Genomic DNA, 25,605 nt, shown 5'->3' on the forward strand with positions numbered 1-25,605 from the left:
TTCACTGCAGTATACAAAACTCTCTTTTATCAGGCAAGGTTCAAACACCACTACATTGGAGTCACTGATTTACCATCTCGGTGTTTCAGATAACGGAGTACGTGACAGGTATTTCATGGCTTGTCTTGGCATTTTAGACTCAGTGCACTTTTTCTTCCTTTTTGACCTTTTTCATTCTGTGTGTATTCAGGTTGACTTAGAGAATTAAAAAGTTTTGGACTTGTTTTCTGTATGTAGCTTCCAGTTGTAAACACTGCCTCAGGATTACCACAAGCACTAAAGGATGTCTGCTCAGAACAGTTAATTCAACTCTAGTGTTCCTCAAATCAGCCCTCAATGATATTCATGAAAATAATTAAAATTTTAGGAAAGTCAGAAGGAGAATATGTGAGTTATGTAAAGCATGGGCAGATAGAAGAACTCTAGTTGAGAATATCACTTCTCCTATCTATTTTAATATTGTGTTTCCCTCACTGAAGATGCTTGTCAAATTACCTGTAATACTTTTTGCCAAATCTAAGATCATTCTAACACAGTACTAACTGATAGAAGTTTCGACAAATTGGACTGACTAATCAATAATTTAAATTCATTAGTGGAGAGGATCAAAGGCCTCTCTTCATTCCTCTGGGAGTTTTATAGAAAACAGGCAGGAAATGCTCATCATCAAGTGGAGAAGGAAGAGTTGAACTTGAAAATACACTGGGCTTTAAATAAAAAACTCATCCATAGGTCAAGAAATAAGTTATGTTATTTAAACTTTAATGTGAAAATTAAGTTGTTCCTGTTCAGAGAGCTGGAAGAGCATTTCCTGGTTTAGTGCTTTAGGTAGCCAAAATACTACAGAAATTGTTGGTGGTTTAGATATCTATCTAGATTCTGTCTCTCCCACTTCTAATTTAGAAACAAAAGTTAGACAGAGTGAAACTGTCTTTCCACCATGAGATCTGTCTTCCAGCTCTTTGTCTCCTCAGGTCGTTTGTTTGCTTCCTTTACACTTTAGTCATATCGGTTCCACAACCTCTCTTTTCTACCTAAAGGCTTTAGGCTGCCTTGTGTATTACTAACGTTCCCATGGGCAGTTCCAGCAAATGTAAAATATTATATGGCTTACCACTATTTTTCTATTGCTCTTAATAGGATTGGATATTAATATACTCTCTTTTCTGTTTAAAAGGTTCCACTCTCCTCTGGCATGTTCCTCTGAAAGGATGCATGAAAGAATAATTTTACAAAAAGTCCTGTGATTTGTGGTACAGTTTAGAAAGCTCAGCTACAGGATCTTATAGAATAACAATAAACAAATACAAATCAAAATCACAATAAGAGAAACATTGGCACATACCCTAAAACTAAAGGTACTGTAAAGATGAACTTAAAAATAAACCACATTCACCTCACATGTGAGATATTTCTATGACAGATGTTTTGCCTTCACTGCAACTCTATATAGGCATGTTCTTTCCACTACCTAGTCTGTGATTACAAACTGGAATATGATCTTGTACACTTAGAGCATGATGGAAATCCAAGAACTGTGTCAAATAAAGGGGCAAGGTTGAAATATTGATAACCTTTCAACATCACTGACCAAGCTACAAAGCAGGAAGAGAATCATGCCTCCTCAGCTATCAAAATTTCTCACTCAAATTAAAAAATGAAAAATTTCTGTAACTTTGGAACAAGTCAACCTGCAGAAATATCCTCCCTGGATATGAAAATCTCCTGTTGCACTAGACTGGATTACACTATGATCTGGGACAATCCTGCACTCAAAAATACCACACACACACAAAAAAAATCTGTTCTTCACTGAGCACAGTGCCTGAAGGAACTTGAAAATCTTAAGGCAGTAAAACAATTGTAATCTTGGGCAAGAAAGGCTTACAAGATCCCCTAGTAGTTCCAGTCTAGCCAGGAGAGCACAGTGCTTAGTTAACAACCGTAAGCACAATTTAAGTAACACAAAAGCTGCTCACTCTCTGAACAACTTTCTAAACAGCTAAAATTCAATAACAAATGATTTTTTGTGTGTGTGTTATCAATGGATATATCTTTTTTTTTTTTTTTAGCTTTATGAGAAGAAAACTAAACTAGAAGATGAAGAAAACCTAAGGAGAGTATTTCCATGAGAGAGATGTTAATCGATTAGTTAACTTGAAAAACTGGAGAGAGGTAGGTGTACGGAATAACTAGTGCTACATGGGAGTTCATCTGGGGAATCTCAGTCCTTTCTACTGAAAAACTTCAAGTAGATTCAACTGAACTATAAGGTAATAGGTTTAATTCAAACAAAAGAAAACATATTTTTAACAAGACTAAATTTAGGATATCACTAATTCAATTAATTTTAATTAGAATTTTCCACTCAAACAATTTAGAAAAATTAATGACTGCAAGAAGCTCATCTAACCTTCATTCTTAGCAATTACCATCAAGAGCAAAACATCAAGCTAAAAGGAAAGATGCTTAAGACTTTTTGACCACCTCTGATGTTGATCTGTTGTGTTAACTTTGGAAAAGCATTCTACACCTTTATAGTCCTCTTCTTAAAACCCATCTGATTTATTCAGTTTAACAGGGAAGTTCTAGTTTACTTTGCAGCAAGGAGAGTATGTGTTTTGCTATTAATGCCTGATACCTGGTTCTACACAGCTTCAATCTATCTCACTTGGAAACCGTAAAAGCTCTTCTGTCACTAAAGATACAGTCAGGAGGTCATAAACCGTCGAGGGAGGAGTCTAAAGAAGTGCTTTTTATGTCTATGTTTTTGGTCTTTTGATACCTCCCCCTCTTCTGCTAGCTCTTGTTTTTGTGTCTCTCATCCCATGCCTTTAACCTTCTCCATTTCATTCTCAGACTCAGCACTTCTGCTTTGAATCTCAGACTTTCATTGCTGTGGTGGCTGAAAATCACTTCCTACTCTACATTACTCAAAAGGAATTAGGTGTATGTCACACTAATAAAACATGACATTTGAAAAAAAATAAAAAAGACCACTAGTGTATTACAGAAAAAAAAAGCTGATGTGACTGTGCCTTTCTATTTATTGTGAGGTCAGTTTCCTACAAACAGCTGTTACGGGTAAAGGCAGGGCTATCGATCATTTACCTTTTCTACTATGTTAACGTCATAGCAGTGGGTGGGAAATGTCAAAGGGAAATAGCATTTCAAATAAAAACAATTTTGCAATTCAACCGTATTTGACCATTTCCTGCAGTTAAATTTTCTAGATTTAAATAATTGTCAACAATCAAGGATTTATATAAACACTACTCTGACTTTCTCTTGTTTTGATCTCCTACTAAATTGTACCTACTCATTAACAAAAAGCCAATGCTTAAATAAGGCCAGGAAAAGAGTCACTAATTTATGCTCAGCTGACTGAATCTTTAATAGGGCACATCAGTGAACATTCCTGCCAGACACACTTGCCGTGTTCTTTCTTAGCATTTTCAGAAAACTCTTCATGTACAAATATTTTGGTAGCAGTTTACCACAGATCCGATATATCTAATCCCAGGATTAATTTTCTATGCCCATCCGTAGTGAAGCAAGATGGATTTAATAGCCCATTAACCTTTCAGCATGATAACGTTCACGTCACTTAGCCTGCTGGGTTAATTGCTTTAAAATGGATATTATTGACCTCAATCCTAGTGACAAACGGAGAATGCCTTCTTCATCTCCCAAATGTACGTTCTTAGACTCTTGTTTCTCTTGGTCCTGACAATGAGTCTCGTAGATTATGTGCTCATATATTATAATTTATACCCTATTAGCCTACATTGAAGGGCTTACTGAAGCAACATGTTTCAGATTTTATTACACAAGACCGGGCAAACTTTTAAATTCTGATTTTTATGTAAAGAGAAATGTTGTCAGCATAAGAAATCATTATTTTACCTCTTGTTAAGAAATTAATTTTAATGCTAAAAGCTGTAGCAGGTGCAGCAGGGATTAAGCACTTTTGGAATAAACAATGGCCAGTATATTTCCAACCACAAAAGTCTGGTCATTAGGAGGAGAGAAGATGTAGGAAAGGAAATTCAGATCCTAGAATAGAGAAACAGAAAAATATATCGGGGAGGAGGGGGAAAGAAAAAAAACCAAAAAAAAAAAACAACGAGTAAAGCCGAAGAGTAGAGTTTTTATTCATATGTATTATTTGTGGATTTTTTTCCCCATAGTAATTTAGAGAAAACACAAGGAACCTGCTCTGAGGAAATTAATGCTGACTGTGAGCAGATAACAGCACAAGTTACATTATTGCTTGCCGGGAGGTGAAGCAGGGCTGAAAGTTAAGGCAGCTGGTTTTCAGACCTGTATGTGTCAACAGTGTAACACATACCTTTACACGTAGGCAGTTGTATTTCTCAAGCACCAGTTCCTACAGGAAACAAGAAGGTAAGGTTTAGATGCTCGATTGTAGGAACCCAAGACTTGGAGCAGATGTGCTCACAGTCTCTAGAAGAATCCAAGTCCGACAACGTTTATGGATATTTGTAAAAGGGTATATCCTCACAACCCTCTGAAGTTTCTTTACGTAGTTTCCTGGCGTAAATCAGCTTTATAAGATTCAGAATGGAGAAGCTTGCTATTTTTAAAAACTGATTTCTAAACCAAATTAATGTTAACAAAGGTAATTTATCTGCTAGCATAAGTCCATCTTGGTGCTGACCATGAATAACATCAGAACTGTTTCTTCACGAAACAAATTAGAGCCTGTTCTAGTACAATGTGAAATCAGTAAGACTCCTATTGAACTGCGTGATTGACTCAAACAGTGCTAGGATTTTCCCTGGGAGTTCAGTTTCATATTTTAATGACAACGACAACTTCAGTCACAACGGTATCTTTTTTATTAACAGCTATTCACGTAAGTACGTTTGTGACACAAGCAATCGAAGTTGGATGTTCTCACTTCAGTTACAAGGCACCTTTGACTCTTGATGAAACAAAACCTGCTGTATGTAGCTACAGCAGGCATTGCAGCCAACCATTGCTCTCCAAAGCATTTTCCAGGAAACAAGCTTGGTTTTTAACCTTTAAACTTTTTTTTTCCTAAATTTAGGTCATCTACTTTAGGTAATTTAGGTCATTGGCGAATCTCCAATGTTAGCATGTTTTGTAGAAGGCAAAAAAAAAAAGAAACCTTCTGAATAACAAGAATATCAGCATGTCAGCGAGAAATGAAAAATCAGAGGAAGCAGTGATAATTTGGTCCTTAGGAAACTGGAAATAATTTGTGTTTGCTTTTAAGAATGCGGTTTAAGCATTTGTGATTATTTAATAGATGTTTACTTTTTCACTATGAACAGCGCCTGCCATCCATATTAGAAAAGTTTGAGATCAGTTCATTATACTCTGGGTTTAAAACTTAGGACTATTTGATCAGCTCATGTAAATCAGCATATCCAAAGGAATAAGAGGAGGACTGGCAAACTACTGATGCTGAACACCGAGTCCTGGGTTTTTTTAAACTAAAAGTATGAGGAAAATACAGCGGATCAGATCCTGCTCCTACAAAAGCTAGTGCTACCATATGTCCTGACGTCAGAAGTGCGAAACTTGACTCTAAATACACAGCATTGGGAATCATTAAACCTTAAAAGATGTTAATCACACGCAGTGTTGTTAGGCAGTTTTGCAAATTAAATCACCAAATTGTTTGTTTGTTTGTTTTTCTTTAAATGTATTTTGCACTCTGTTGAAAAAATACTCCTTTAGGCACCTTTGTAAGGAAAAAACGCGTATTTTGTAGATGAGCAGTGGATTTGAATTCAAGCCAGAACCAAGGGTTCCTCGAGGATATCAGCAGATATACATGACTGCTGGCTCTGATTTCTGTCTTTTGATGAGGAAAGAGTCCAATCGGGAACGGGCAGTCAATTTCCAAGAGGAAACTCTGCACTTTTTATCTCCGTAACAAACCGGGCAGAGATCCATAACAATGTTCTCCACACAGATCTCCCTGCCTTGTGAAAATCGCACTGACGATGTTCACTGAGCCCTTGTGAAGCACCACCGCGACCAGCCCGTACCCTGGGAGTCACTCCGAGGCCGGCAGGGACACCCCTGGCAGCCCTCTGGAAAACGCTTCCCGCTCGGGAGGTTTGACGAGGCTTTGCAGATTCCCCCCGCGGGTCCACCTTCGCCTCAGCCTCTGCTCTCACGAGGCCCCGCGACTGAGCTTTCAGACTTTTGGGAGACGAGCGCAGTTTAGAGGGCTGCAGGGAGAGCTGGGGCGGGGGGCGAGGTCGGTGCTCGCTGTCTCATGGAACAGGCTCATGTCCCCGGCTGGCCTGAGCCCGCCCTCACGGCGCGGGGCCGAGGGGCGTGTGGGGACCGGCGGCCCCCGACGGCCGCAGCCCCCGACGGCCGCAGCCCCCGACGGCCGCAGCCCCCGACGGCCGCAGCCCCCGACGGCCGCGCCTCGCGCGCACCCCGGGGGAGGCGGGCGGGGGCGGAGGGCGCCCCCGGGGGCGCCGCTGGAGCGCGCGGCGGAACAGACCCCCGGAGCACGGCGCGGGGAGGGGGCGAGCCCCTCCTCCTCGAGGAAAGGCGAACCGTCCATTTTATTGAGATTTTTCCATTAGGATCCTCCACAGGGCTGCTCCCCCGTCCCGGTCCCTGTCCCCGCGGCGTCCTCTGCGGGGCCGCGTCTCTCCCCGCTCCTCGGAGCGAGCCCCGCGCCCCGCCCGGTCACACCGGGTGACGCGGCCCCGGCGGCGGCGCCTCCCCCGGGCCGGGGTCTCGGCGGGAGGGGAGTGAGTCCTCCGGCGCGAGAGGGGGCGCTGCTGCTGGCGAGCGCGTTCGGCTCCGCCGCCGCCATCTCCTCGTCAGATCTCCTAAAGGTGTCGCGCAGGTTCCGCGCGGGCTCGTCATTCAGCAGCCCCAGGCCTCGCGCTGCCGCCGGCCGCCTCCGCGCCTCGGCCCGCCCCCGCCCGCCCTCTCTCGCGGTGCCGCCGGCCGGCGCGAGCGGCGGCCGCGTTCCCGCCCCGGCCCAGCGGCGGGCGCCGGCCGCCCTCCCCGCCCCTTCCTCTCCTTCCCTCCCTGCCCGTCCCGGGCCCCGGAGCGCCGCCGCCGTCGAGCTGTGAGCGGGGCCCGGCGCCGTGCCGGGCCGTCCCCTCGCCGGCGGGGCCATGGCCGCGAGCGCCAAGCGGAAGCAGGAGGAGAAGCACCTGAAGCTGCTGCGGGAGATGAGCAGCCTCCCGCCCAACCGCAAGTGCTTCGACTGTGACCAGCGCGGCCCCACCTACACCGACATGACGGTGGGCAGCTTCGTGTGCACCTCCTGCTCCGGCATCCTGTGAGTGCGGGCGGGGGCGGCGTTCGGCTCCATCCCTCCAGCCGGCCCGGGAGGGGGTGGGCGGCCCCGGTGCCGGCGCGGTGACCTCCGCCCCTGGCCGGCCTCTGGGCTCGCTCCGCCGCCAGGAGACCGTCCGTTGGGGCGGCGGCGAAGCGAGCCGCTACGCGGGGTGTAGCGCCTGGCCTTGGGTTTCGCGGGGCCGGCCGTTCCCCCCGGATTTGCCCTTCCTCCCTGCCGCACGGGAGCGCCGGGCTGCTGGTTCAGCCACGTCGGACGGGAGCGGGCGGGGGGCTTTCCCGGGGTGGGGGAGGGGACGGCAGGCGGGAGGGTTTCCCGGGGATGTTCGCTAAAAATCCCCGTCGGAGCCCCCGGTGCGCGAGGTGGCGGTTGCTGGCCGGGTGCGCGTGTGCGGGGCTGGGCAGCACGGCAGCCTCCGCGGCCGGCGGGCAGCAGCAGTCCGGAGTTCGTCCTGTAGCTGCTCCCGAGAAGGTGTTTTCCGGCACGTAGGGAAGCGTCAGCGTGTGCCTACGGCCCGCACGTGAAGAGGGGAGCACCTCCTTGCCCACTGGAAATCACCGAAGGTGTAGTTAATTAAACAAGTGTTTGGAGAATGCTTTTGGAAAGAGAAGGGGGCACATGGCTGAGCAGTTCTTCGCTTTCGTGGCAGTTTTGAAGACGTGCAGAGACAAACCCTATCGTGAATACTGAGTTTAGTGTTTAAAAAAATCTTACTTTAATGTCAAGTTAAATTACCAGCCTAGCCTTTTGCGTGTCAAATTATGCTTGATGATAGTTTGTAAGACAACCCTCTAAACTCTAGCTTAGAGGATGAACTCTATCCTTCATAGCTTAATATACTTGATCAGAAAAGTAGCAGAAGCTTTTTTCTTACATCCATTGCTTCCTGCAAACTATATTTATAAACCTTAGAAAAGGATTGGGTCTGATAAAGTGGACTGCGTTTTTCCTGTTCCTCATTCCTGCATGGGCCTCCCCTCTACTCCTCCCTTTTCCACCCTTCCCTCCTCTGAGATAGTGTCTATGAAACTAAGAGTTGAGATCAGTCAGTTCTGAATTTCAGTTACATATACGTAGCTTGGGGAAGAAACCCTACTGTCTTCAGTGTTACTGTTTCCATAGCTTAATCTGTGTGCTTGTGTATTTTTCTGTGGCGTTGTGCTTATGGAATGGAGCAGAATCAGAGAATGGCTGAAGTAAGTAATAAATAGTATATTAAAGGACACAGATTTGTGTTTGTAAGGGTTTGAGTTTATAAAAGGCTTTCAGGAGCCTGAACTAATTTCTCTCCCTTTACTAAGGATTAAGTACCCCACAGGCCTTCCGAGTAAGGTCTGATGTTTTAGACCAAAGTTGGTAATTATATTGAAATTCAAAACAAAGCAAACATGTTAGTTCTGTGCTGAATTTACATGGAACAAGCTGCCTTTTATACTACTAGATGGCTGATTAGTCTTGTTTTTTTTTTTTTTCTTTCTTCTACTTTGTGTAGACTTTTGAACAGGCTTGATGCAAATACAGAAAATACATTCAGGTTGTGGAACTGAAAGAGATTAGTTTTTGACATATACATGCTACTTAATCAGCCAGCTCTGGCTATTGTTTGCTCTGTTAGCGAACTGTTATTTGTGCTGGCAGGTGAAACTATTTTAAGCTACTGCACAGAGCTTATTTAATGGTTGCATGTGTTCTTACTGGTTAAACTGACAGCATGATAAAACTGCTCCATGAGAGTATTTTCCTTTATTCTTCAGGCTTATTGACCATAGTAGATGAATATATCATGAGTGCTGCTGAAATGTTTAGCATAGCTTCAGTAGGTTTTGTTCATTTTATCTGTTGGCTAAGAGGTGTTTGGACTTCTATAGTCGGTAGTCCAATTTACAGTAACCAAAAGGACGTACATGCAATGAAACAGCTAGTAAGCAGGGAACAGCTGTCACTTACTGTTAAGTTGGCCATCATGTGGACCATAAGGTGCTTAAAGGAGGGAGACTTTTTCTGAAGAACAGTTGTTAATGTATTGGTATTCTAATAAAACGTGAATAGCTCTTTCATTCTAAATATGCAGTGTTTTTGTGTTGCTAGAAAAAAGGAACCGCAAATTACATTTTTGGTTGTTACAGCTAGTAACACCTACACTTAAAGCTGGAGTAAAGGACTGTTAAGAGGACTTAAAAGCTTTCTTCTGAAGTAAATTTGGGCTCCTTCTTTCATGTTGACTTGGAAATGCTTTCGTAAATTGTATGTGCATGTGTATTGGTTAACATCTTAGAACCTGGACAGTGGGATATTTTTGTTAGTGATGAGAGCATAGAGATAGGTCATATTTGTTTCATAACTAGAAATTGTTACTCTTAACACTTGTATCAGAACAGTTCTTCATACAAGTTGTTTATTTCCAAATGCTTTTCACTGTAGAATCCCACAGTTGAGGGAAGTTACTTGGGAAGAAACCACATAATGGCAAATAAGTGTAAAAGTACTGCAGCTTCTTAATAGCTGCTTGCGTTCTACCTCATAGTACTTGCTTTTACTGTAAGGCTTTAATAGTCTTGTTACTTCATCTTGTTTGTATGCTATGTGAATAACTGGCATTGCTTCTTGTTTTATTTTTTTTTTCCTAATCTGATACAGGAAGTATTCTTGGAGTCATGTAGACGAGTTTTTTCAAGTATGAAGTGCCCAATGCAAGATTGAAATACTAGTGCATTAACAAGTCTCCTTCAGAAAGGCTACTCAATTGGTTAAAAGTAATTGCTAACATCAGTATCATCTTAGACAGGCATGTTGTTCTAGATACAGTTAACTCTCAACTTTTAAAATCTGAAGTCTAACTTGTATTTTTCTACAAGTTTTCTGAAGTGTTTATTTGTTTTCCTGGCAAGGACAGTCTATTAAAACCCAAAACCTTCTTTCTGAATCTATCATTAATTTCCGTTAATGATTCTATGTGTAGAAAGAGAGTGATGCTGTTTATTACTAGATTTAACTTTAAAAAAACCTATTGTTTCTTAACTGTTCCCCAAAATAGTGTGTCTAGCTTCTTCAAGTACTGCTAAAAATGACGAGAGAACTAGTGACTTGGCTAAAAAGATCTGTTTCTGACTTTAATGTTGAAGGTTAGTCTTGTCAAGTTGAAAGTATGAATCAGATAGAGAAGGTGATTTTCCATAATACCTAGGTTTTAAGTTTTCTCATCTGATTGGATTTACCCGAGCAAAAGTTTAGCTATGCAAAATGGTGTGTGCAGGAGAAAGTTCATGGGTAGTGGTGTGGGTAGTGGCTTCCTCTTAAAATACCTCTTCTTGTACCTGTGTTTAAATTCTCTTCACGTGGAAAAAAAGCACACTAGCATCACACAAACTGTGCATGATTCAACTTTTTGGTGTTGAACAAGAACACAGGGTATGTAGAAAATATACACACAGTCATTTCTTCCCTGAGAGTGGGAGGAGATGCTCTAGAGGAGCAGTCTTCTCGGGTCAAGTATTATGGTACTGCAAAACCAGAAGACTTCTCTTTATTAAAACAAAACTGCAGCTTGGAAAATGTTGGCAGAGATTCTCTTGGTTTGATAGAAGTCCTTTGGTTCAGAGGATTATGTTGGTAGCTATGTCTGTTGTGTTTCTGGATGCTACCATGTGTCCTGCTGACAGTGACATCCTTCCCTTTGTCTTATCAAATGCCTTTTTACCTTTCTTCTCAGCTGCCTGTGTGTATCTTTGGTTTGAAGCGCTTCTGTATCACTCCTGGTCATCCCACTCTCAACTTTCATAAAAAGAACGTGTTTCTAAATTCTTGAATGGAAAATATTCCTGTTCGACTAAGAGTCCACTTCTGCAAGTTTTGTACTGTAGAAAACTTTTGTTTAATCTTCACATTTTTTTTATTATCTGCAGGTGTGATAATTAGGACAGTCCTTCTACTCTTTCCCTCACTGCTGCCCTCTTTACTCCCTCCCTTCCAACTTACTGAGGAAATCTCTTGTTCAGATGTTTGCATTTCTGACTTGTGTCAGGAAGGAGCGACAAACGATGTTTAGAACATGTGATTGCTGTGGGGAATGCCAAAGCCATTTTGTGCTATTTCTTACACTTACTGGATCATGTGGCCTTCTTTTGGCTGCTTATAATATTCCTAGTTGAAATTTAAAACTGAAAATTTTCCTGGGTGAGGGATTTTTGTATTAGTCGGATTGAAATATTTGATGGCAGATACTAGTGTAACAAACGAAAAAATAAATCTTTGTGCAATGGTGGTGAATTATTGTCCCTTTCCTCAAAAAAAGTTTTGCAGAAATGAAAATGGTGTCAATAAATAGTGTTAGAGTGATGGTGATTCTAGCTGTGTTGGCATGACTTTCCAGTTCCTTTTTTCCTTCCGAGCATATTTGGAAAATGACTCTGTGTGTTATACGTATGTGTATACACCTTTTTTTTTTTTTTTGAGGGTACTTCCTATATTACTGTATTTCTTGTTTTCAGTGTCATGGCTGGAGAGCAAAGGAAATGTCTATACCGCAGTGAATACTATGCAGTTGAGAAAGGACGTTTGCTTTTTTTTTAAGAAAAAAGTGAAATTAACCTTGACTATGCTTCTAAATGCGTGTGTGAGCCTTTTGCTGTTAAAAATAAATGAGCTTGTGAGATGATGGAGGGTCTCCAGGGAGGTCTACAAGTATCAGGAATGGCCAGTACTGCTTATGTTCTCTCTTGCTAATAACAATAGCATAGAAATAATAACGAATGCTGTGATATTGGGTTTTCTAAAGCTTGTGTTCTTGACACCTGGGGATGCAGGGTGCTCTATGATGGCTTGGTATTTGACTTGCCTCATTAACTTCCTGCTTCTTAGGGGATCAGATTTTACTCGCTTAGACTTGAGATCATGTTAGAATCTGATAACAGGAGGACATAAGTGGTGTTGAGTAGCTGTCTGCCCACTGTTCTTCCCATGGAAGTGACCCTCTATTCCAGCAGAGCCCGCTCTTTAATTTTTTTTTTTTTTCCCTCCCAGCCCAGGCCTTTGCAGACAACTTTGCTGCCATTTGTTTGAGATGAATGCAGGAATGGCTGCTCTGCCAACAATCACAAGTTTAACCATAATTTGCTACTAAATTATGTTAGTAACAAATGTTCAGTGCTCATTGACAGTATTTTTAATGTTTCAGTTGCCAGACTTCAGAATCTTGTGTCAGTGGCCTTAAAGCTTCCTTTGTTTGTGAGAGCACCAGTTTTAACAATGCTTTCTGAAGAACGGAGAGCTCATGTTCTCTGTAGCTGCCCCTATGGTAGATTATGTCACTAGAAGCTTGGGCTGATTCAGTGGAGGATCAGTGGAGTGTAGTCTCCTAGCTGGAAGTTCTGGTCACAGTGCTATTCCACAGAGATAGCCATTGCTGAGCATGAAGTTGGCAGTGATGAGTGGGATTCGCATGTGGGATGTTCTAACTGTTGTGTGCCGGATAAGCGTAGGTGGCAGAACAGTCTCATTCAGTCATCTTTCCCAAGGGCCTCCTAGGAGATAGCTGTGATCTGGATTAAATGCTGAGATAGCACTTGGTTACTGTCTTCCTCAGGAACTCTGTGGTGGAGAAAGGAGTAACTGGTACTGCTGCACAGGTGCAGGCTGCAAATATTTGTTCAGAGTCAATTTAAATTTAGGCATTATTAATTGAGACTAAAGGACTGTAGTCCATTCTGTCTTTTGTTAAATAGAGAATACTGTAAAGCATTAGAACTGTGCAAAACACTTGCCAAAGACACAGAAGGAAACAAAGCAAGTGGTACATACATTTTTCCTTTAAAAAAAGATAGTTTGTTAATTCCTCATAAGGGATAATTGTACTTGGCTGGCTACCAGTAAGATTCCCCCATATGTAGATGAGTTGTTTGTGAATCATTTGAGTCATCATGTAATCTCTGTAGGTAAGAAAGGGTATAAAATATTTTGGGATTTTGAAGTAAGAGTAACTTTAGTGCTTAGACTTGGTTGTTGAGTTGTGCTTCATAAATCCCACAACTGCTGTGCTTTAGGGAGATTCTAGTCAGTTCATGGGTATAGTGTTATTGAAAGTGGTTCATGCTAGTTAGAAATAATAAAAAAAAATTTTAGCTGTTCTAATGGTAGAATTCAAGTAATTTGTCTAAGAAACATGATGCATGTGTGTTAGGTTGTATTTGTATGCTGTATAATGCACCCTCTTGTCTTGATTCCCTTCTTCCAGTCTGATTTCTTACGCTGCTTTAGCATGTAAGAGGAGGCTTTCAGTAGGCTTCCCCCCACCCCTTGCCATGTTAAATAGACATAAAAATTACTTATATGTATTAGTACTGAAGCTTTTTGCTGTGTAAATAGCTATTTATGGCTATTAAAGTTATGTTCAGATTTTCCAGTCTTCCTGGATCACTTATGTGGCAATGTGCTCTCTTTCATCATGCAAGACATCTGACACTTCTGTGTTGTGATCTGACCTTTAGGAGTGAGTGGGGCATGTCTTCCTCCTTTAGCAGGAGGGTGTAAAAGAAGTGAGAATTCATCTTATCCCACATCATAAATATAATGTGTGAGTTGGGGACCTTTATAACCTGAACCTTCTTCACTGGAGAGAGAGGCATGTAGGAAGTCTCTAGCTAGCCTAAACAAAATCTAGTCAGTGCTTTAAGTACATTTAATATTGCTGCTTAACAGAACTGAAGATGCATGTTTGCTGATGTAAATGCTTTGAAGAGCCCTAGTAGACCAGTGTAGAGTAGGTACTACTTAAATAACTTGTGCAGTGCCTTTAAATTGCAAACATAGGTGCAATATAGCACTTAAACGATACTGTAAAAATTAATTTCCAGCAGAAGATAGTGTGAAAGTTTAGATATACTACCTGTGCTGAAAAGCATGTGAATGTGTTAGTGAATAACCCCTGCTTTTAAAATAGTCATCAAATACTTTACAAGCGTCTAACTATGCGTCTTTCTTAATCAATAGGAGGAGACTAAATTGAACAGACTAAGAGACAGAACCACTTTTATACTTGCTATAAAAGCAAGGGACAGTGATTGTCATATTTGATGGAGCATATTTATGGGAAATGCCAGATGGATGCCAACTTTGTTTCTATGCTGTTATTTAATATGCGATTCTACAGTGTCACTTAGTGAAATGTAGTTACTTACATGCACAGACCAAGAAGGTGTTTAAAAAAACAAAAATAAACAAAACCCAAACACCCAAACCTAATCTAGCACCAGCTCTAAACCAATGAATTTTAACTGCATAGAACCCTTACAGGTTTTTATTTTTGAAATTGCATCATCTTAAAATGACCATTTACTTAAAAAAAATAAACCTTAGATAATCATACAATGTTTTAATAAGTGTTTAGTTGTGATGTAGAAGTGGATTTGATTTACAGCTAGATTACAGATGTTAAATTGTTAATTTCAGTTTACCATGGGATTTAAACATTTTGAGGCAAGAAATTAATTTGCTGATGGTTGAGTTGAATAAACTGTCTTGAAACCTCTCTCACTAATAACTCCTGCCTTCTTGTTGAGGTGCTGAACCAGCACCGGTAACTTTAGATGCTCAGATTTGAAAAATTTGCTTAAGCAAATTGCATTCTGTAAAATTAGTTCTCATATGCTAATAGGTTTGTGTATGACTTCTGTTTCTAAAGTACTCGTTATTTCTTGGCAAAATGCTATTGTTTATTTTTATTCCAGCGTTTCAAACATTGAATGTCTTAAATCTGTTTTTAATGAAACTTACACTAAAATGTTACTGCTTAGTGTTCCAATCAGTATCCAGCTTTTAACTAAAAAAACGTGCAAACTTTTTTAATGCAGGATCAGAATTGTTGTCTTACAGGTACAGTGTGAATTCATGTGTAAAGGTGAATTTGCAAGCTAAATGCACAAAAATTTTTTTTTCTCCCATTATGCTTACGCTGAAACTCAAAGAACTAGAAGTATTCTTTAAAAGTGGAGTAGATATTGTTAATATTTTGAACATCAGGTTTGGCATTCACTGTTTTGATGGATAACAATTTAATTTACAGTTAGTGTTCTTGGAATAGTCACTACTAGTCGTCTTAAATTGAATGTCAGTGGTGGGGTTTTTTGGTTGATTTTTTTTTTTCTATTCCTAAACACAATCTGAATCAAGTTTATAATTAAAGCAAAGTAACAAATATAAGCAATAAAGCTAACTCGTATCAGTTGGTTTGTCAGCAATTTGTTAGCCCTGTATTACATTCCTGGGAAGTTCCCCTCAACTGCCTTTTTGGAAACTTTCTTCTCATATACGTAACCACAGAGTTTTCTGTTCTTTGATATCTCATAGTTAGCGTATATTAATTTTTTTTTTAAGATAGCATCGCAAAAATCCAGGCCTGATTGATTTGAGTGTTAAACTAATGCCATTGATTCGCTGGAGTTAGTGTCTCCACTGTTTGCTGTGCGTGGGATGTAGTGTTCTTGTTTCCATTGATCAAAACACTGCTTGATTTTAATTGTGAGCATTTGTGGGCAAAAGCAGTAGTTAGCATTTTTTAAAGAAAGAGCTTGCAAAGAAAGAAAGCTTTTTCTTCTACTGGCACTGTTGCTCAGCAGGATTTTTCTCTGTGCTTGCAGGTTTTGACTGAACTGGGTTTGACAATGTCAGGCTTTGGCAGTACAAATGACTTAAGTTTCTGTTAGCTCTGCTGCAGCAGTCTGTGGCGTGGATGTGAGAATGGTGCCAATCTTTGCTTAAGGCAGAACTGCTGAAGTTTTGAGCTGTTGCATTAGTGATGGAATCTCTGATTTGATAGCACAATAGAAACCTTTATCTTTTTGTTTTTCTTGCTGTTACTTTTATAGTGTTCAGGAGGAGGAACAAGACAGACCTGTGGATGGAAGGGCAAAAAGTAAACTAGAAAAAGATGCTGAGAGAAAACAGGAAGTGTAGGTTAAAACAAGAGAAAAAGGATTTGAACTGGGGAGTTTAACTTAAAGAAATCTAGTTGTTGGGTAGAAGTAGTAAGAACAGGTTGAAGTGAGGGAGGAGTTGGAGGGAAAGAAAACTACAAGAGAGGTCCAAGAATGAGAGACAAAGTGTAGAGGTCCAAGAATGAGAGACAAAGTGTAGAGGCAAAGGTGAACAAGTTTGGGGAAGCAGTTTAGGATTGTTTTTAAAAAAAAGACTAATTATGTTTTCATAAATTTGCATAGAAAGGATCTGAGGGAGTTTGCATGTGTAGTTATAAACATTGATCTTCCGTAAAGCTCAATTATTTGACTTTGCATGCTGAATGTTATTTTGGGATGGACTTACACAGCAGTAACAAAGCGTTTTATGGAGATGGCTCCCAGGTTTAAACTGACAGACTTCTGGTCGTAATGTTAAAAGTGATTGTATAATAACAGATTTCTTCAATACTGACTAAATACTTCTTGCTTCCTCTTTTAGACGGGGCTTGAATCCACCCCACAGAGTGAAGTCAATTTCAATGACTACTTTCACACAACAGGAAATAGAATTTCTGCAGAAACATGGAAATGAAGTAAGTATTATTTGGAGAATATCAAGTATTTTTGGCACTTTAGTATTAAAATTTAAAACACTGTATAAGGAAAACTTGAGGATTTTTTTTTTTTTGTAGCAAAACGTAGACCAAAGTCTCTTGAAGCCAACATCATTTGAAGTGATGCTTCTAAAGAGTTTATTTCACTTAGGTAGCTGATTGTCATAATGTTACATGTTATTGCCCAACACTGACAATCTAGATTCACATTATCAGTGAAAATTGGGTTTTCTTTTGCATAAGACAATATGCATTTGTCATTTTTTCTGCAAGCCCTAGAGACTGACTGCAGCAGTCTTTCCTGAAAGTGTTTTTTACTCTTTAAATAAGTTTTTTACTTTTAGCTGTATTTCTTCAGAGTAGGTGTCAGAAAGTCTTCTAGTAGTTTCAATAGCCTCTTTCTTTAATGAAAGTATATCAATGTTGAAGATTCTTGAAGAAAGGAAGGAAAGGGAGAATTTTTTTTCCTGTAAGGATTGGTATCTAATAAGTCTCTATATGTTTAGAGTGGCTTGGGGTAACTTTGAAGACAAAAAGTTCTAGTGTACTGCCTTTTTGTTCTTTTTAATAGATGAAAACTAAATCTGAGGTAAATGTTGGACTAACTGTATGGGGAGACATAGAGCATGTAAACCCTAGATGTGGCTATTGCTGTCTTCAGTTTGAGAGTGAAGTTTGTATTTTAATACCATACTATAGCACTGAGGATTTTAGAGGCACCTTTTGATTTTGTTTGAATTAGAAAAATTTCTATTTCACTTTGACTGGATCTGTATTCTGTTTTAGTAGAGCTATTCATTGTAGGCTACAGAGTATCTTATCAATGTGTTCTTGTGGAGCTTTGTGAGGGTAAATAGCATCATTAGCTAAAATGCTGATACTTTTTTAAACTTGACTCATTCGTAACTGTCAGATTGAAGAATGAAAATAGAAGCAGCAGTTTCTTTTTCTGTCCTGGTAAATGTGTTATTTGTTGAAATGATTGTTAGCGGATGATTCCTTTAGACAGAGCTGGAACAAGGTCTAAACTCTTCCAGACATTATAAAATACTCTTAATGGCTTTGACTAAGTTTTTTTAAAAATTTTTTTGGCATGTTAAAGCTGTATAACATTGTGTATACATGTGTGTGTGTGTGTGTGTGTGTATATATATATCATATTGCTGACTTTTTGCATAGAGATAATAATAAAGAATCTCTTGTGGATTCAGATATAGTATGTTGGAGTCTCTTTCCATAAGATTAGCTTGTAAACTCCAGGTTTGCTTTAAGCTTCACAAGTATAAAGGAAGACGTGTGTATGTGTCCCTCCCTGTCTGCCTTCTTGCATCTGTTTTAATTTCATTTTTTTCACTGAATCTGCAATGGTTAGAGAATGCTACCAGTTTCATTTTTCACTAATCGGAAACCTTAGGTGATCCCTACTCAGTTCATCAGTGTAGTTGTCCTTTTCATTGTACACTTGACTAGTCTGCCAGACATAATGATTTAGTTGATACATAATTTATTATTGAGGTAAGAAAAGTTCACAGATCTCTACAATGCTATACAATGTTTCAAAAGCAGGAGTCTTTCTGTTTGTAGTACTTATTCCTCTAATTAAAGTATTGCAATGATTTGAACGGGCTACCTCATAAATGAAGATGTCCTCCTGGGTTTAGTTTTGGGTTGTTGGATACCAGTGCGTTGCCTTAATGGTAAAGTAAACTGAATAGATACTTGTAACTGCAGATGGTAGACTTAACAGGTGCTCAAATACTGAACAGAAGTGATACTGTTTTAAACACTGTTAGAAGTTTAAAACTTGAACATGTTTTCATTTTGTCATGCTATATGTTACAGTAGTTAAATAAGCGTTTTGCTTTCTGTTGTTGTGGGCTTCGGAATACTTACCTCTGGGTAAGATAAAGTATTGGGCAAATGAAGTTCATCTGACCTCACAAAAACCCTGCTTTGCTTAGCTTGCTCTTCAGCATAGGTGGATCTTGTGTATGTAATAAGAAATGAAGTTTTCTAGGATAAACTTGTTTAAGCATTGAACTATCCAACATTTTATAATTCATAGATTCATAGATTTCTAGGTTGGAAAAGACCTTAGAGATCGAGTCCAACAGTCCCTAATCCCCATTAAACCATATCCCTAAGTAGACCATCCACCCTATTCTTAAACACATCCAGGGATGGGGACTCGACCACCTCCCTGGGCAGCCTAAATAATGTGGGCATGTGAAACAAAGTACAGTCACTGAATGGTTTAGATGTTGTAACACTCAGTTGTTTTAGTTCTGCAGCTATATAATTAAAAAAAAAAAAACTCAACTTTTTGCAATCTAGGATGTTTAACTTCCATTTTTCTGTAGCTTGTCATTCCCACTTTGTCCTCCCAGTCTTTCTCCAACATGGCCAAGGCTTACCACAGAGGCCTTGCGCTGAATAGAAAGGAAAATAGTAAGAAAGCTTCCCTGAGATGAGATAGTTATTAAAATGTTGAGTTGTTTTTGAAGGAAGTAGTTTTCCACTCTCCTTCAAAGAGTATTCATATGGTCAGTGTGTTGTATGAGGTTGAAGTTCTTTTAAAAAAAAATTAAAAAATTCCTAACTTCTGAAATAGTAACTTTTCCTCAGTTGTCACAAATTGCCATCTTTGTGGCACATGTGGGTAAAATATGCAGTTACTGAAAGGCTTCCACAGAGTGACTACTTTGGGAAGAGATTATGCAGAGCACCTTTTCTTCAGGTGAGAGACACCAGCTCCTTCCCTGTACACCTCCAAGGAACATCTGTCTGGCGCAAGTAACTTGAACTTTTTTTTGGATGACTTTTTACTGCTTCAGATACAGATTAAATCTTTTTACTATGTTAGAATACATCTATATTTTAGTATTGCTTGCTCATCTGCAGGTATAAATAGATGTTCAGACTCTAGTTTTGCTAATGTTGGGGTTAGCTTACTTTTGCAGCAAGCGTGGAGACATCTTCAAGCTGATATTCCTCAAGTGCCTTCTGAAGTCCTTTTGAAGGATGAAGGCAATGCTGACTCACTGGGTAGGACTTTCCCCCTCCTCGTTCTCTTCATGAAGAGCAGTGTGAGGTATTTTCACACTGTGTTTTCATGTTAGGAATATTGAGGAGAGAGTGGTATGGAGATGATTCTGTTTGAATATGCATAATTAAATGGTGCTAACGTTGATTAGGCGTCTGATTCAGTAATGCAATGATAGTAGAAAGCGAACTCACTGCAGAAGGTGGAGGTGGTACTCATCTCGTGTTACCATTATAGCTGTGAATAAATATTCAGAAGCATAGTATTATGAGGCAAACCAGTTACATAGTTATTTTTTCTACTACGCTTATCAAAAGTGCCATATGTTTTATAACCTTTCCAAATAGCCTATTCTAATATGCATATGATGGAAGAAAATGATGTGGATGGCTTTATATTTGGAAAATCTGTGTTCATCTGGGAGCAAAGATTATGTTTACCTGGGCTAATGAGTAGAATGCTATGTGGGTGTGCTCAGCTGCTTGGGATTGGTTTATCAGTCCTTAATTTTGTTTTCGTGCCAGTCTTCCTGACTCTTGACAGCACCTGTGTGAGTGTTTCTTACCAGTTTACCTCACTCTAGTTTCCAGGAGAACCTACAATTGCAGAACTAGCAGCAGTATGGGGCTGGTTCAGAGCTGGTGTTTGGCCTGACCATAATGCTTTCCTAGAATCTCCTTTGCTATGGAATGTGGCCTAGAAACACTGGAGTGGAAAGAGCAGTGCTAAACTGGAGCTGATGAGTCCTGACAGCATGAGCTGTGCAGTCAGGTGTCCTTGTAGTACATCCCTGGTTCTGCTAATACGATATAGAGATACATGAGCTGATTGTGTATAGAACAATGTCTTTGTTAGCAGGATTTACTAGCTTGGACTCTGTGCTGATGAGAGCAGCTGTATCTTCTGGACACAAACTGGCTTTGAAATCGGTATACTGGCAGTATAAAATTCTTTTGACCTACAGAGATTAATGGGTAATATTGACATCAGAAGTGCTGAATTACTAAACAAAGCTACAGCTTGCTTACATAAGGGAACTGTGTCCAAATCTTTCTTCCTGTGGTGAATGTTATGTTTTGGAACATAGTGTTGTTGTGTGGTAATCTGTAGTTCTTGCACTGTCAGCATTACATTTGGTGCATAACTGAGAATATTTTATTGTGGAGGAGGGAGAGAAGAAGAAATCTAATTTGGAATTTACCAGACTCCTGAATGGTGATATCTCATTAGAGCTTTAAACTAGACTGACATGTGTAATCTTCCTATGCAGTGGTATGTCTGGGTCTAAACAAGAAAGGCTCTCTAGGCTGTAAGTCTAGTAGTATGCTTTTTCTAGTTTAAGCACAGCTTCTACCAAAAGAAGTACTTGTCTTATTATAACTTTTCCTTACTATGCTGTCTTAACTGCATACAAGAGAAGGTAGCTTCATGAGCAAAAACGTAATTTTGCTGGCCTAACTGAATTTTTAGTATTCCTAACTAGCAAAAGTATCCTAACAGGAGTTTCTGAAGTGTGGTGGCTCAATGTGTTGTGTAAGCAGAAGGCTTTTGTCTCGCTCATATCCGCCTTCCCACACACACTGGAGATCTATATCAGTGAAATAGTTATGACATGGTGAAGTGTTGTTTGGTATTTGAAATGCATAGCACTACAATAGAAATAACTGAAATCTCAGATTGTCTCAGGCTTTCCGCAAAATTTGATGGATACTGCTGAGATTTTTTCTTTCTTAGCAGTTTTTCAGCATTTCTGTCCTTTTCCACCTTCCCAACTCTGTAAAAATACACACAAAACCCCCGAAATATGACATCAAACCTAGAAGGAAACCCAAAAGCTAAATATTTGTGGGAAACAGGTAGTTTTATGTTCCTCTTAGCCTTTGAGCCCTGCCTGGAACTCCTGAAATCATGAAACGTTCCTATGAGGCTGGCTTTTAAACCAGAAGCTTTTCTGGTTGACTTTGTGGAGTACCAGGTGTGCAATGAATGAGATGAGTTCTTTGTTCTTGTGTGTTAAAGCTGAAAACAAAGGTAATTACTCAAACTGTAGGACTACAAATGTACATAGCATATGGAAAACAAGATAGGTGATGTACGTAGTGTATGGAACACAAGATAGGTAAATACAATTATTCTAGGAAAAACAGTTTATTGCTCAAATAGAATGTTGCGTGCAGATTCAGGGAAACCAATGGTGTGAAGAGAAATATAGGTAAAGACTTTATTATAACATACAATACGCACTTGGCCCAATTTCTTCTTTCAAAGATATATTTAAGTTAAAGCAACTCACAGTTTCTGCTTGCTGCCTCCTGGGTTTTTATTTAGGTCAGGGTGAGTAGGTTGGAGCTGGTTGTGATTCTCTTTCCATCTTTGCTTCATGCTGTACTTACTGAGCTAATTCTGAACTTCCCAGTATCTAGTTGCCAAATGCCTAATGACATCCTTTGCAGGGTTGGAGCTTGTTGGCGGAGAACAGGTACTGTTCTTACGAAGCTGGCTGTAAAAGGATTCTCATGAACTTTTAAATTTTATGAAGATAACTGCTGAATCTTGTTTTCTACTTATTGTTACCAGACAAGGTAAAACTTTGCTTTGTTACTTGGTAGCTCCTACAATGTAGTAGAGGCAGGCAAAACTTCAAAAGTCTTGCTTCTGTCAACCCTTCAACAAAAGTAGATTTTCAAATGCTGCACACACACATAATCATTCTGACTTCAATGCTGTCTTTTTCTCTTCTTGCTGCATTGATGAGCCAGAGGGACATGAACTAATTATACTTTTCAGGGACAGTGGACAACGATTATGGATTGTTGGATATGTTCCACTGTTTCTAGGGGCTTCCACATAACTTGAATGTTTACTCTTGGCTCCAGCTTGCCAGGCTTTCCTCCTCTAAGCAAAGCATTTTGTTTAATAGAGCTTTGGTTATCAAAAGGAGGAGTATAGCAAGGCTTTTGGTGAATGAACAGAGCTTTTGAGCAGAGACTTATTTGTGCTGCTGTTGCAGAAAGAACAATGTTAATATTAAATGGCTGAACCATTTAATATTATGGGAGTATCTCCAAGAAGGTGGTGCAATGTAGGAGGATTTCAGAAAGCCATAGTACCTTAGTAGTAATGTTGTATGACTTCGTGGTATGTTGGGATGCTTCTTCATGTATTATCTGTAAAAGGCAAGGAATGAGTAATTCTGTTAAAATGGAGCTTAAGATGGATCGTGAAACTTGGACAGTAGCGTTTTCTGGGTCAGTGCTGCAAGTCGGATTTTACGTATGGAATAATTGGAGTAGAGAAGTGTTTTGAAATACGTGTTGTTTGGGATATCAAATTCAAATTTCTCAAAGCATATATTGCTGTGAATTTTTGCTTCTTTTAATTACTTCCTTGTTTTTTTTTCTCAAATAGTAAGCTTTGTATTAGAAAACTAAAAAGAAAACTTCCTGTTTAGCAGAGCGACTGGTTGCTTAAAGCCTGGTTTTGTGCAGATTTATATGCCCGTTACTGCTTTTTTTCACTTTTCCCCCATGTCCTACAAGAAATGTCTGGGCAAGAGTCAGCACATACTGTGAATAGTTGTGTGCTAATTTGTTCAGATGTCCTGCCCAGACAGCTGTCAGGCCAGACAGAACATAGAACTGAAGCTTATGTTGAAATATTGACAACTAAAGTTGCCGATCTGATTTTTCTACATTTCTACTGATTTTTTGTTGTTGTTACAATTAATCTTTTAGTATTTCAAGTGCTGTCAAATTTGGATAGTGCATTTAAAAGCTGTGATTAGTGGGGACTAATCAGGGTACCAAAAATGTAAATGCTGAGTGATCATTCCCCACCATAAATCAACAGAAGTTGTATGGCATAAATTTCCTTCACCTTTCATAAGAGTAACTTTTAAATAGCTTTGAAATTAAAAATGTGATGACCTGATCAGTAAAAATAATCACGTTTCTCACAGCAAATTCTTCTTTGCACAAGATTTGGTCCTGTTAGTGACTTATTTTAAGACTGGAAAGATAACTATTTCAAAAACAATTGTATAACAATGCGAGTTCTATACTGTTGTCTCTGACAACAGTATTCTTTAATTTTAATTTCCAATTTTGATTTCATCCTATGGTATTACACAGCACATTGCCATTTCTTTTTTGTAGGTAGCTGAAAATTGTCTGTTATCACTCACTTGACAAGAATTCACAATACTGCATTGATTATGCTTCAAGTCAGATGATAGTAACAAAAGTAAAGAGCATACAGATCACCAGCAAACAAGGAAACAATGGGCCTTTTGTTGTGTCCTGAATGCTTGCTTGGAATGGCTACTGATGTTCAAAGCATTGTGTGGTACTTCATGCAGACAAAACTGTGCCTTTTAAAGTTTCTTTTGTGATATTAAAGCTTTAAAATTTGGCTTTCAAAATGACTTGTCCGTGTTTAAGACTTCTAAGAAATTATACTTTCGCTGAGAACTCTTCAAGTAAAGAAACCTATGTGAAATTTAATTTGCATCTCTGGTGTGGTAAAGTAACCTGTGTTTGTATAGCTGCTGCGGTCAAACTCTGTTAAAATGAGAATTTCTTGCCGAAGCATGTGCAACTAAGTCTAGGTTCTTTTGCTTGGTGGTTGTGTGCAGCCTGTTTGTAATACTGTTCTCTCTGCTACCAGTAACAGAGAACCAATAAAGAGTGCCTGCCAGGTTTAAATAAGTTATAATAGTGACTTAAGGCATATTTAAGTTGTTACTGCTTTTGTGTGAAGTGTTTAGAAGAAATTAGTTGCTTCAGGAAATGCTTTTGGCAGCCTGCTTTTTGAAGACATACAAAAATTGTAATGCAATGTCAGAATTGATGCCTTTAAGAAGCTTGCATCATTTTAAACCAGCAACGGACAGCACAGTCCTCCTTCATACCTGTTTGCATATTCATAGAACTGTTATGTGCTGTAGCTGCATAGCTGGTAAATGACCTAAAGTCAGGCAGGACTTTATTTTCTGATTTCTCTTAGAAATCACCTATAGTGGTGAGGAAGGCTTAAGACTATTTGTTGTTGTGGGTTGTTTGTGGTGGTGTGGTATTTTGTTTTGTTTTGTTTTTTCCTCCCTTCCATCTAAATGCTTAGGTATTTTAGGGTGAAGATAAAGCAGAAAACTGGGAGTGAGAAAGGTGAAAAACTGACATGTGGTTTGCCTGTTGCTGTGAATTGATCTCAGTACAGGTTTCAGTGATACTAGTGACATGGTAACTGCGATGAGTTTCCTTGATCTGACTGGTTTTGGGTGATAGGAGGAGGGGGAGTAATTTCGTAGCCTCATGTGGGTGTGGGAAAGGACCTCCCCTTTCATTCACTAGCACATCTTAGGCTGGATGTAAATCGATCATCATGGTACAGTCCTGAGTGTTATTCTGCTAGGTGTGGGATCCAGTAGGGGCTGTTCTAACGCTTATCTATCTGCTTGTCTGAACTTGGGCACAACTTTTTCTTCAGTGTTTCCTGATGTTTGTCCCAATACTGACGTCGATGGTGGAGGGGTGGGGTGGTGGGCTGGGATGGAATGGGACTGTGTGTATTCAGACACCACTAACTCCTGCGGCTAGATATGCTGTAACTAGCCATAAACAGGACTTCTTTTCCTCCTAGCAATCATATGACTACTAGTTGGTACAGTTATGC

At 39.8% G+C, this 25,605-nt stretch overlaps 1 protein-coding gene across 7 annotated transcripts in view; it reads left to right on the forward strand.

Annotated features, from left to right (window-relative positions):
* Window positions 1-7,124: 7,124 nt before the first annotated feature.
* AGFG1 (ArfGAP with FG repeats 1) overlaps window positions 7,125-25,605 on the forward strand; it is a 38,118-nt gene continuing 19,637 nt past the window's right edge. For all 7 annotated transcript variants that reach the window (XM_086618121.1, XM_086618122.1, XM_086618125.1 and 4 more), the window contains exons 1-2: window positions 7,125-7,312; window positions 16,778-16,871. In XM_086618121.1, coding sequence (XP_086474247.1) covers window positions 7,146-7,312; window positions 16,778-16,871 — 261 coding nt within the window. In that variant the 5' untranslated portion in view covers window positions 7,125-7,145. The remainder of the gene's footprint in view (window positions 7,313-16,777; window positions 16,872-25,605) is intronic.

Source organism: Tauraco erythrolophus, chromosome 11, assembly GCF_009769465.1.
Source record: "Tauraco erythrolophus isolate bTauEry1 chromosome 11, bTauEry1.pri, whole genome shotgun sequence".
NCBI classification, from domain to species: domain Eukaryota; kingdom Metazoa; phylum Chordata; class Aves; order Musophagiformes; family Musophagidae; genus Tauraco; species Tauraco erythrolophus.